The sequence below is a fragment of the Bidens hawaiensis genome, unplaced genomic scaffold (assembly GCF_021521415.1).
Source record: "Bidens hawaiensis isolate Kalapana, Puna unplaced genomic scaffold, B.hawaiensis_p1.1 tig00058982_1, whole genome shotgun sequence".
NCBI classification, from domain to species: Eukaryota; Viridiplantae; Streptophyta; class Magnoliopsida; order Asterales; family Asteraceae; genus Bidens; species Bidens hawaiensis.
Window position 1 is genome coordinate 3,706 of NW_027500626.1, and position 13,156 is coordinate 16,861.

Here is a 13,156-nt window from a genome sequence, read left to right on the forward strand (position 1 = left end):
AAACTAGACGGACTCCTTACGAAGAACTAAATCTAGCAATCTTAATCAACAAATATCTAACAAATAACCTATCACCTTACAGCTTTTTAGGTTACCAACACACTTTTATTTGTTTGATTAATAATATTATTTCTATGATCTTATTGCAAATCAATCATAAACTAGTCAAGAACACACAGTAAATGACCTAGCAATACCCTATTATATGAAACAATCACCAAGGATAATGTGGAATAATAAAATTTATCAAACAAAACCAAGCCCACATATGCATTAATGAATTAAAATCAAACAGTTTACTGATTCATAAAATCGTAACGAAAAGAATAATCCAAATAAAATCCAACATTAACAAAGGTACATTGATAGCCTAGGCAGACTATAATGTTTAGCCTAGCATCGGAAAATCAAACAAAATAATCATAAAGGAAAACGTGGTGAAAAATAGTTTAAACGAAAGATTTAAGGTGATAAAACTCGTAGTCTTCGATCTTAATTAAGTAGCGCTTCATCGAATGATTTTTTTCCTTTAAAACCGCCAAATATTGCAATCCTAAGTTCCAAGAAACTCCAAATTCAGCTGATATTCGTAGAGTATTCTTCAGGTTTTTGGTTAAGGGTGTTTTTATAGTGAAACTAGGCCTTAAACCTAACAAATTGTGGAATAATATGGAAATATGGCCTCTAGGCGCCGCACGACCAGGATGACTAAGCTAGCCGCGCGGCGCAGCGTGCTTCACTAGGCCAACTTCGACTGGTCCGACCGGTTATCCTTCTGGTTCCTTCCTGGTTCGTTTCGGCTTCTCGTTTAAGCTTATTTTGACTCGTTTTTCGCCCTTCTCAACTACGTTCAACTTTCGGAACTTACAAAACACAAATATGTTAGTAGTATACAAATCTTAACTAAAAACGAACAAAAATTAATAAAATAATACAATAAATATACAAAGGACATATATATAAATGATAGTATATCAAGTGTCTTCTTAGGAAAGAAATAGTATTAACACCATTTCACTCACAATATGTATTTTTATGGTCTTTAGTGGCGGCTGGTGTTGGCAATGGAGAACAATGCGAAAGTAGCGAGTCAACGATGTTGGTGACAATGAAGTTGACAATTGTTGTGGCGAAAGAGGCGGGTGTGGTGGTGGAAAAGGTATTGATGACGATGATGGCGGTGGTACCGACCACTGTGAAGGTGGTTGTGTCAACGACGACGTTGGTTTGAGCGACAACAAAGTTGATTGCGACTATGGCGATGGCGATAACTATGACGATACCTATAACAAATAAATGTCACATGTGTCACCTATTTGTTTAAACATATTGATGCAGCGTACTAATAGAGAATGAAGGTTATCACGTTGATTTTTACCCGTGAAAATCCTTCCCCAAACCCCCAAATTCGACCCAAAAGTCAAGCATTTGAAATGATAAAGTTTTTTATTCAGTATTGATCAATGATCAGTCATAATTCATTCATAGCATATTAATAGAGAAGCCAAAATAGGTTTGGGCCGAAACAAACAACCAAAGGCCCAACAACAGCCCAAAACAAAACATAAAAAGTAGACGAAAAACACAAAAGTTGCCCAAAAATGTATCTAAAAGCCGTATTTTGAAAAAATAAACGGGATAACCCGCCTACGGCTGGTTACCAAAACGTGGCCCACGTTCCAACGGTTGTTTTGATTGGTAGCACACCTGAAACGGAGGCCCGTAGCCCAAGTTAAGCCCATTTTTGTGCAACCCTTTTTGAAACACAATATTATCTTGAACCTTCAGAAATATAATGGTCCAGTCTTCTACACTTTGGCCCACGTCACATATCATATAAGTTTATAACCCAAGATGTTGATTTTTGATAAGTTGATCGGATACCATTAATTAACATTGATGCATAGTTTTAATAAGCTATATGTAACTTTGTCATTAAACCAACTCAATCATTAATGAATACATATCTAGATACGTTAATTTAAAAGAAAAGAATAACTTGTCATACAAACACCAATCTGATCATTCATCTACGTATCTTGATAATGACTATACAGATAACAGTAATATGAAAACAAACTTAGATATTTTAAAACTTTAGCAAAGGATCTTTCATAAGTATTCCATCAGTACACAATAAAAAATAATACAACTACTATATTTAACAAATCTAGTCGAAACAAATCACCGTCAAATTATATTATTATTTCATTTCACCTTACATTTAATTATCCTATCCTCCTATATAATATACTACTATTTTTCCATTGCTCAAAACATTATATAAAACCGGTCCGATCCGACACACGTGAAGGGTGGAACCATTTCACCACTCTTTCCAAACAAACAAAAATATCCATCCCTCTTTCCCACAAATACAATGGCCTTCGTATCTACCAAATGTCTTTTAATCTCGATTTCAATTATATTGTTGTTAGGTTTCACTTCAGCCTACTTGTTAGTACATCATCTCCACAATAATGACCACAACCATCCGCATTCTCGTCCGATCTTACAAGCCAACAACTCCCAGTGTTCACTCTTCATGGGCTCTTGGGTCCACGACGACTCATACCCGGTCTACCAGTCCGCTTCTTGCCCGGTTATCGATCCGGACTTTAATTGCCAAATGTACGGCCGACCCGATTCGGATTACCTCAAGTACAGATGGCAACCCGCTAATTGTGAGCTACCCAGGTCAGTAATTACAATGGGTTTAAGATTACTGTTGATGTTGTTGTACTTTGTGCATTGAATGTTGTACTTTGTGGGTTAATTAATTTGACTAGGTTTAATGGGCTGGTGTTCTTGGAGAAGATGAAGGGTAAAACGGTATTATTTGTGGGGGACTCGTTAGGACGGAACCAATGGGAGTCTTTGGTTTGTCTGACGTGGTCATCGGTGCCACGTGTCGCTACGCAAGTGATGAGAGGATACCCGCTTTCTACATTCAAGTTTTTGGTAGGTTAAATCCAGCCGTTGGATCTTCAATTATTGTACTGTGGGTTGTGGAGCTAACGCGTTTAATGTATGTTTGAACGGACAGGATTATGATGTGACGTTGTCGTATTACAAGGCGCAGTATTTGGTGGATATTGATTCCGTGGGCGGGCGGAAGGTGCTTAAACTGGAGGACATATCGGAAAACGCAAGGGCGTGGATGGGCGCCGATGTTCTGTCGTTTAATACCGGTCATTGGTGGAGTCACACCGGGGCTACACAAGGGTTAGTATTGTCATTTTACATGTTCCTAATAGCCGGGGCGGGCTTACCCTTGTGAAAGTGTTGAGCGACCCATGTTAAATATATAGCGATAGTGCATTTGATTAAAGGGTGGGTTAATAGTTAAAATGTGGTGCAGGTGGGATGTGATGGAATCCGGGGGATCGATTTACCAGGATATGGACCGTATGGTTGCGATGGAAACTGCGGTGAGGACGTGGGGCCGGTGGGTTGATTCCAATATCGACACCAGTAGAACCAGAGTTTTTTTTCAGTCCTTCTCGCCTACTCACTACATGTATGCACCCTCGTTACTCGGTTTAGTTTAATCTGTTATGCCACATGATATCATGGGATGTTTGGTTTGTGTCTGGTAACTCTGCCGTGTGATGTCTGTATGGTTATAACATGTGATGTTTAGGTAACACCGGTTATTCTTTTATATAGGGATGCAAAATTTTGTATCATTGTAATGTAATTACATCAATAGAAATTTACCTAATTTATTGACATTTCATTAATTTCTAGTAAAGAATATTATCTTATCATTAAATCTTAAAACTATCATAACTACGGTATTTACTATGTATTTATTACAACTTCAAACATATAAGTGCGCACCATTTTCTGTTTATGTTTTAGTAAAATGTAGTTTTATCCATTTGCAGCCCATCAGAGTGGAGTGCATCAGCAAACACCAAGAGCTGCTATGGCGAGACAGCACCAGTTAGCGCATCGGTCTTCTCAGGGGTGTACCCGAACGAGATGAAGGTGGTGGACGCGGTGCTAAAAGAAATGCAAACTCCGGTTTATTTACTTGACATTACCACGCTATCAGCAATGAGAAAAGATGCTCACCCGTCAATCTACAGTGGGGACACGAGCACGGGCCAAAAGGCCAACCCCAACGGCACCCCTGACTGCACCCATTGGTGTCTGCCTGGGTTGCCTGATACATGGAACCAGCTCTTCTACACGGCTTTGTTCTTTTAGCACCGACCCATTTTTGGTGTTTGACCGTTTTGCAGTCTGTCTTAGGTACCATTTTAGAATTGAGAACAAATTCGAAATCTTATTTATTGTTGTTATTTAAGATAACCAAATGTAACATTAAGTCATTAACTACGAGATCCTGTTCATACACTATAACTTGATTATTATGTTTCGGAAAACCATTATTTTCTAGCTTAGAATTATGAGTTCAGGTATTGTTGTATCCATTGTCTTGAGCCCATCTTCCACGTTATTTGTGGCACTTGCATCTGGACCGTGATTAACCTCATAAGCCGAATCATGAACTCCAAGAGCAGCTCTGCGTGAAGGGTCAAGATGGTTAGACCATGCAGCATCCCATTCAATTGCTTTAGCAGTGCTGCAAGCCACACTTGCACCACCCGGCACACTTAAGATAGCAGGATTCTGAAACCAAAATGAAACAATAGTCAAAACAATGATCTGTGGTACTTGAAACAAACCACAATGAAGTAACCGAGACCTGAGGGAAAAACCGTTCAAAGATCATCCGGTAGTAATATGCTTCCTTTGTCTGTGGGGTGTTGTGAGGGAAGATATGAGGCGCGTTAAGCATCATCTTATCGGTCACCTGAATGACAGTTTATTATATCAAGCACTAGAGTATAGTTTGCAGTAGAAACATAATAAAATCCTTACATGAAGTTCAGCATGGTCTTTTAGTCCATCGATCCAACTATACCCAACTCCGTCACTAAACTGCTCTTTCTGCCTATACAAAATATGCTGCACGACAACGCGTTTAAATTTCCAAAAGTAGGACATCAATGATGAAAAGCCGATACCTTTGGTAAATATGGGTGATCTTCATCGTCAAAAGTCTTACGAAGAATCCACTTTTCTATGCGGTTTTTCTCCATATCAATCTGTGGAAACTGCCACTTAGTATCGGGTCAACACTTGTTTTCATATTAGAGTCTTTATCGTACCATTTTCATTTCGGGGTCTATACTCATTACCACATTGATGAACTCTTTGTCTAGAAACGGGACTCGTGCCTCCAACCCCCAAGCCGATGTTGACTTATTAGCTCTCAAGCAATCATATAGATGAATAGCTTTGATCTGAGACACTCAAAAAGGAAATACATTCAACATGTTTTACTGTCAATAAATAAGAATATAAATCAAATACCTTGCGACAAGTTTCCCAGTGAAACTCTTCCTTGCTGGGTGCCTTATGGAAGTACAAGTATCCGCCAAATATCTCATCCGCACCTTCACCCGAGAGCACCATTTTAACTCCAAGGGACTTGATCTTGCGCGCCATTAGAAACATTGGCGTGCTGGCCCTAACTGTTGTCACGTCGTTTGTTTCAATATGGTAAATTACATCTTCAATTGCATCAATACCATCCTATCGCATTGCATTTAAACCATTTTCAGCAATAGTCAGTAAAATATAGGAGGATATTAGTTTTTAATACTCACATTTCACTCGTAGACCAATAGCACTCTCAACTATAGATTTGTTACCCATCACTCCCAACTTTCACTCTATTTTCTTATACCACTCCTTGTCTAACGAAACACTAACATCGTTAGTGTTTGGGACATAAAATGTCATTTAAATTAGTTGAAGTGTGAAAAAAAATTTAATCTGTTTAACTTATTTATAAAAAGACAAAAGTACCCTTATAAACATCCTTTTTTTTTAATAAATAACATTTTGTAATATTTAGTTTCATCATCATCATCATCGTACTCAGTATATCCCACCAATAGCAAAGCTATGGTAGGGTCTGAGGAGGGTAAGATGTAGACAGCCTTACCTCTACCCCATAGGGATATAGAGGTTGCTTCCGGTAAGACCCCCGGCTTGATAATAGTTTTGCATCAAGCCTTGGACATAAGACACATAACACTCAACCATCGGGACACCGACTGATTGGTGCATGTACCCTTGTCTTTCGGCTATCAACGCCACCACATGATGCCTGATTAACATTCCGCCACTTTTAACGTTATTTTCACAAGATTAGTAAAATAATGTCAAAATTAGTGCAATTTCACTTTTGCCCACTCAAGGGTTCACGCATATATACATTATATGCGTGCACCGCAAGCAGGGCGTTATGTAATATTTAGTTTATAAATATGAATATTTATTGTGGGACCCACCACCTACCCCGGGTCATCCTTTCTCCTAAAACCCTAATTTCACAACAACCTCTGATGCTTAACCTAAAAATCAACCAGACCTAAGTTCTGAAAGGAACTTCATCATCTTCTTCTCTTAGAGTTTTTATTCAAACCAATAATACGCAACTGAATCGATTCCAAAGCCTTCCCTTCTATAGGAACGTGTACCAAAAACGACACAATTCAAATTTAGTATCCAAAAAAACTCTCTAATGCTTACTCAAATCTTATCTTCATTTCTTAACAATCCACATGTCTCCGATGCTTCTTGATTCCTATTCCCCTCGATTTCAAAGGGAAAGAAAGATAAGAATCACCACCGCCTTTTCTATACCTTCACCGATTTCCGACCACAACCATTTTCCGATGTTGCCGGAAGTCTAGCGACGATATTCTGAAGAGAAGGTCTTCACTGATGAGATCAGTTTTTGCAGCCAGCCCATTCCGGGATGTCATTTCCGTGTTTAATGGTGTTCTCTTACAATGGAGGTGGTCTTTGTGTCTGTCATACACTTTCCGGCGAGAGCCTTTAAAGGCTTCAAAGTCCCCTTAGTCACTAGGTGTGTGAATTTAAGTTGTAATTCTTACACATCAGTTTCAATTGTATATTAGTTTGTTTTTGTTTTTATATATTGATTTTTTTAATATTAGAGTTAGTGGTATCTAGATTTTTTTTTTCACCCCTAACTAATTTAAATGACATTTTCTGTCCAAAACCTTAATGAGGTTAGTGTTCTGTTAGATTAGATGGGGAGTGGTACAAGAAAATATGGTGAAAGTTGGGAGTAGTGGATAACAAATCGAAAGTCGGGAGTGTTATCAACCAACGGGTGAAAGTTGGGAGTATTAAAAACCAATATCCCTTAAATATAATGTTATAAAGAGTATTAGATGCCCGAAACAGTACTTGAACAGTGAAGTGAAACTCATGATGAATCGTGCCCAAACAATCGGCTACTTCTTTTGCCGCCTTTAGGTCTGGTGAACCCTGTCAACAAGCATGTTAGGAAACGGGCTTGAAGTCGAACGCAAGACCGTCTGGGTTAGCCGGGTTTTAATTTAAGAGTTTAAAAATTAAAATTACCTCAAGACCAGCTGAGAAAGAATGAAATTGAGCTCCCCAGTACTTTCTGCTCTTGTACCGGACACATGACGGGCGGCAATCGATGCCACCAATGACGAGTCTAAACCTCCTGATAGAAGAACTCCATAGGGTACATCTGTCATGAGCCTTTTGATCACGGCCTACAGTTAATCACCCGATTATTATTGTGAACAACTAGTAACAAAATCTACAAGTTAACACTCACGTTTTCTAAAGCGTGTCTTAGAACAATAGGATCATAAGGAGCAGATGGAACCGCCTCGGTGAACCATGGAGGGCTGTACCACCTTGTATAGCCGCCTGTTTTGCTCGAGTACAAGTGTCCTGGTGGAAACACCTCGAAATGCTCACATTCATCATTCAAACCTTTTAGCTCAGATGATATCAAAACCGAACCTACACAAAAAGCAACCAATATAATTAGCATTACTAGAGTCGATTTCAAAATGCACAAAAAAGTTACCATCTAGTGCCCAGCCGATGTGTAGAGGTGTGATCCCGATCGCATCACGGGCAGCAATGAAGCTGTTGTCACGGGTGTCGAATAAAACAAAAGAAAACATTCCGTCCAACATGTTGACAAATGTTTCTCCATGCTCTTCGTACTGCAAAGATGTAACCGGCCTATTTATGGTAATCTTAAAAGATTTCAATCTATATGGGTCAAGGACTCACAAGATGTGCAATAACTTCACAATCGCTTCCGGTTTTAAATTTATGACGAGGCAATCCTCTACGAAGATCCTCATGGTTGTATATCTCACCATTAACCTGGAATATTATGTTGTAAAATTCGTCTACTTTTCATATAATAACTAGTATAAGTAGCTAAATAACATTTGATTTGACTTGAGACGTTAAGCTTCGCAAATTGGAAATAAATAATCACGACTTTTGTGTATTGGCCGATAATAATCTCAACTTTAAAAATCACAATCAACGGACCCAATTTTCAACTATTTTTGTCTTGATGGACCTCTGTTTATACAATTTAATGTCGTTAAGTTTTTTTCCGAGTTTCAAACCGATGTTTTAGGGCTTTTTGATCGAAAGAACGATACGATTCGATCGATGTAAAACTTATCTCGAAACGGTGATCCCAACGACGTAACAATGTTTCAATTCTGGTGTTTGAATTTCCAATTAACAAAAATCAAGTCATTTGAATCACCGTTTCGAGATAAGTTTTACATCAGTCGAATCGTATCGTTTTTCTAATCAAAAGCCCTAAAACGTCGGTTTGAAACTCGGAAAAAAACTTAACGGCGTTAAATGTTTTTAAACGGAGGTCCATTGAGACAAATATAGATGAAGTTGGGACCACTGGTAGTGACTTTTAAAGTTGGGATTATTATCGGGCAATACACAAAAGTTTGGATTATTTATTTCCAATTTTCCTTAAATTTTTAATAGATATATGAGCCTTACGAGAGGGTCAAAATGGTCTTCCGGTTCCTATGGTAGCCAAATTATACGTTCACTTACAAAGACATGTGACTCATACCATTTTTAACTTATCAAAAGGTATATATGATCGATGTGAGATCATTACTAGAGTTTTGACCTAATAGCTTAGAGCGGTCAAAACGTTAGTTTTTAAAGTTTTTAAAGTTTCAATTTAGTTCGCGTCAAACAGACTGTTTTAAAAAAATATCAATTTGGTTTCTAAAGTTTCAATTTAGTTCGCGTCAAACAGACTGTTTTTAAAAAAGAATCAATTTGGTTCGTATCAAATATGTTATAATGAAAGAGCGAGCATCAAATGCCTAAGTAGCTTATAAGAGAAACTATATAACATATCTCACTTTTGAAAACATTAATTTGTATGTAACTTTATACGAACATGCTATCTGCCTATATAATAAAAGAGTGGATTTTTTCTAAATTTTCTTCTTTATCTTTCACCAAAACTCATTCGTTGTGTAATTTTCTCTTCAATTTTTATTTTAATTTAATTAATTAATTAATTAATATAATCACAAAGCATTCATTCTCTCTTAATTTATTTTCTGATACAATAATCTTGAACCTAATTATAATAACAACGCCGCCTGTCCGCCCGCTTATCTTTAACAATGCATTCATCAACAAAATCAGGTACTAATCATCTACATATTCAATCGTCTTCAACATTGGAATTGGAAGTATAATGCTAACCCTAACTTTGGTTTACAGATTCGGTTTCACACAATCAACAATAACAACCATCGTCTTCTGTTTTCGTGCCTTTAAATCGATCTCCTCATCCAACGCTCAGGTACAATTAGGGTTCATATGTAATCCTCAACACCAATTCTATGATGATTATACCCTAATTCAAAGTATAAATGCAATTGGTCTACACATATTCAATTTTTGAACAATTCTTATTCAATTTGCATATTAAAGAGGTTTTTTTAGACAAGTTACAGATTCAATCAAATACTGTATATGTAATGATGAAATAGGTTTTGTTAGACAATTTTCCATATGAAGATTGTTGCAGGTTTTTTTTGTGAATGGGCATAACATAAGGTAATTGCCATATTTGTTTAATCAGTAAGGATATAGTGCATAAATTTGGTCCAAGTTGGAATATGAAACTGGTTTGGTTTCATTCAAAGATGGTTAGCACCAGTATAGTATTGTTCAAAAGTGGAAATTGATTGGTTATGTTTGAAACATGTTCATTATTAATCGGTTCAATGAAAGAGATCTCAACAATATCAAACTGGCGGTTCGATTTGAAATCATGACCAGTTTCATCAAACGGGTTTCGTAAACAGTTTCGGTTCAATTTCACAAACCAGTTTATTATATGTTCACCTCTAATAAGGATCAAATCATACACATTTATTAAAATTACCAATTTGGTATGGGCTTGAAAGTAGCTTTTAGTGCATATGGGAAATATGTGAAGGTATGGAGGTTCATATTCAGTAGAAAAGGCAGCAATTTGAATTTGCACATTTATTTCATATATTGATATAAAGGTTTTTTGGGACTATCTTTCCTATGAATTGAGTTTGTTGTTTTTTTTATTTTACATTATGTTATGGATATCAGTCTATGCCTATGCCTGGTAATTATTAGGCCCAACTGAATACACATTTGCAATTATGCAGCCCGTGACAATTTGAAGCCTATAATTATGCATTCTACAATTGCTTGGTGTTGGCGTTTGGTTTGACTACTACTCTTTGCCATTGACTCCATGACATTATGTTGTGTTCTTGCTTGCATGTATTAATAATTCCAATGTAAGGTCACATATAATTGCAATCAATTTTATGGTTTTCATTACTCCTTTGTTATTAGTAACACATTATTTGGTTAATTTATTAACAGAGCGGGCTATAAGGAGAGTTGCCCTATGGAGCAAGAGTAAGCCCTAGGTATGTAAAATAGTTTTTTGGAAACTTTGGAACACCAAAATACAGAGTATAGTGTTCAAGTAACTTTCTTGAAGAATGAGGAGATTGCCAACTTGCTGAATATGTGGACTTTGTGGTTGCAAAGGTGAAAACATTTAACTATTTTTACACCTTAAACGTTATACCATTTATTTTTCATACAAATGCTAATTTTTTTAAAAAATAAGGTGAGTTCTGATGATCAATAATAACGAGTGTTGTTGTGTCGGTTTACCAGTAAAAAAAGTAAAGTTTATAGCATTGTAATTATAATTATAGGTTAGGTAACATGTCAAAATAGGTAATTTTCAATTTCATGACATTGGTCGGTTCGGTTCACTTATTTCCTAAACTGAAACCATAATGAAAAACTTCGGTTATGAACACGCCATAACCGATCCGTTTTGGTTAACAAATCTTTTAAACCCGATTTCAGTTCTCAAGGGCAACATAGGGCAGTTTCAGTTAACAAGTTATTAAAAATTTTAAAAATATATTTTATTCCATATACATTAACAGGCTCCATTTTAGTGATATATTTTACTCTTAGTTTTCATAATTTATACATTTGATATTATTTTATTTATATTATTATATTATTTATCTTATGACTCCAGATGATTGATGAACAACGCAGATGTTTTGGGCTTGGAAGTTGCCTCGATAAACATGTAACATGGACGCGAGAGTTACTGGCCCAACTTTAATGCATTCTGTTATTGACCCGAACTCAGGAAGGCTATGGTTGGCTTAAAAAATGACTCTTCTGCTACTTTTTGTTGCTTAAATTACCAAAACTCAGGTTAACTAATGCTCATGATTATCAACCAAATTTGACAAATATATCTTTCAAAATCAATTAAATGAATTCCAATTTGTCAGGAGGTATGATTTTTGTGACATAAGTATTATGACTGCTATTAATTTGGAGAATAAAGAGGAGTTTATTAATTGAAATGGTGTAGGTATATACTTATATGTTAGCATGTTGATGTGTTATAACTTATAGTCTATCTTCATGAGATTGAGACTGTATAATATGTTTTATAACATTGTATTGTATAACAGAAGTTTGTAGCCAAGATGTGTTTTGTTTTGTATATCTTTATAGCAGTTCTGTCTCTCTCTTCAAAAGAACTATTAAATATCAATCAATATTGTAGTGTCCCTTTATGCTAACTATAATAAGTTCTGCTCTAAACATTGTTTTTATTCACATTTGAAGAATTTTATCTACATTTTTAATGCCATTCAAAAAAAAAAAATTGTATGCTACACCTTTTAATGTCATTTAATAAAAATTTGCATAATTATTTATCTTAAGTTAATCGATTTGATTGTTCAGCCCACGTAATATACATGAATGCTAATAATCTGTAATTATGTAATTGTTATATTTTATTTTAACTAACCTGTGTGATACACGAGTTCTACGTATATATAAGTTGATGGGTGAATGAGTTACTTACCGCTACAACTATAGTTTTATCTTCGTTATAGAGGGGTTGATCACCAGAGGCCGGGTCAACAATGGCTAGTCGTTGATGAGCTATATAGGAACCATGACGCTGATATAGACCACTCCAATCTGGACCACGATGCTTTAGCCTACACATAAATACTTAGCCTTTTTTGTGTAAGAAATTAAATAAAACTTGATATATAATTGATACAACGAGTCATATATACTAAAAAGAGTTTGCCTGCGAGATAGCTCAAGGACTCGAGCCCTTTTGGTCTGAGAATCGTCGGAGCAACCCAACACCGCTAGTATCCCACACATAGCTTATTAGTTACTGACTGTACCACCTTGTAACTACAAAGTACAAGCAGTTTCAAGAGATGAGAATATTAAATATATATAGAAGATGGCTATCACCGTTTCCTTTGCCACCTATATATAACGCCACGCCACCTTTTTACGTGCTTCAAAAAACAAAACACAGCTAGTTCTGGAGTGTGTGTCATCTGATGATGTGTAAATCTTTATGGGATGATAATTAACAAATATTCATGTAGTCGATTCGGTTCGAGTCTACAATCGATTTCAGATTTATATTTTTTATAATCAGTCACTTCGGTAATAAGTTGTTCGGCCAATTTGTTACTAAAGGGTGTCGGTTTTTCCTATCCGAATTCCCACCCTGTTCCATCTAAAGTTTCATACAGCAATGTCACATTTTTATTATTTTGTCTTAATCCATCATTCAACCATGAAAATCAAGGGTGAAGCTTTATGGGGACGGGGTGACCCGGCCACTGCC

The 13,156-nt window shown here is 36.3% G+C and overlaps 1 protein-coding gene and 1 pseudogene across 2 annotated transcripts; one reads left to right on the forward strand and one right to left on the reverse strand.

The window, feature by feature from the left end:
• Positions 1-2,380: 2,380 nt before the first annotated feature.
• On the forward strand, positions 2,381-4,215 carry LOC143602473 (protein PMR5-like). The gene is made up of 5 exons (XM_077079561.1): positions 2,381-2,697; positions 2,790-2,961; positions 3,047-3,225; positions 3,362-3,520; positions 3,891-4,215. Exons 1-5 carry the CDS (start codon positions 2,381-2,383, stop codon positions 4,213-4,215), a joined length of 1,152 nt encoding a protein of 383 aa, XP_076935676.1.
• A 170-nt stretch (positions 4,216-4,385) lies between these two features.
• LOC143602472 (asparagine synthetase [glutamine-hydrolyzing]-like) lies at positions 4,386-12,729 on the reverse strand (annotated as a pseudogene). Its single transcript, XR_013147852.1, has 13 exons — positions 12,596-12,729; positions 12,362-12,500; positions 8,176-8,271; positions 7,964-8,105; positions 7,706-7,896; positions 7,480-7,640; positions 7,303-7,383; positions 5,389-5,610; positions 5,184-5,318; positions 5,040-5,120; positions 4,894-4,980; positions 4,718-4,825; positions 4,386-4,641 (listed from the first exon to the last, which is right to left on the reverse strand). The product of XR_013147852.1 is annotated as an asparagine synthetase [glutamine-hydrolyzing]-like (transcript).
• Between the last annotated feature and the right edge of the window lie 427 nt (positions 12,730-13,156).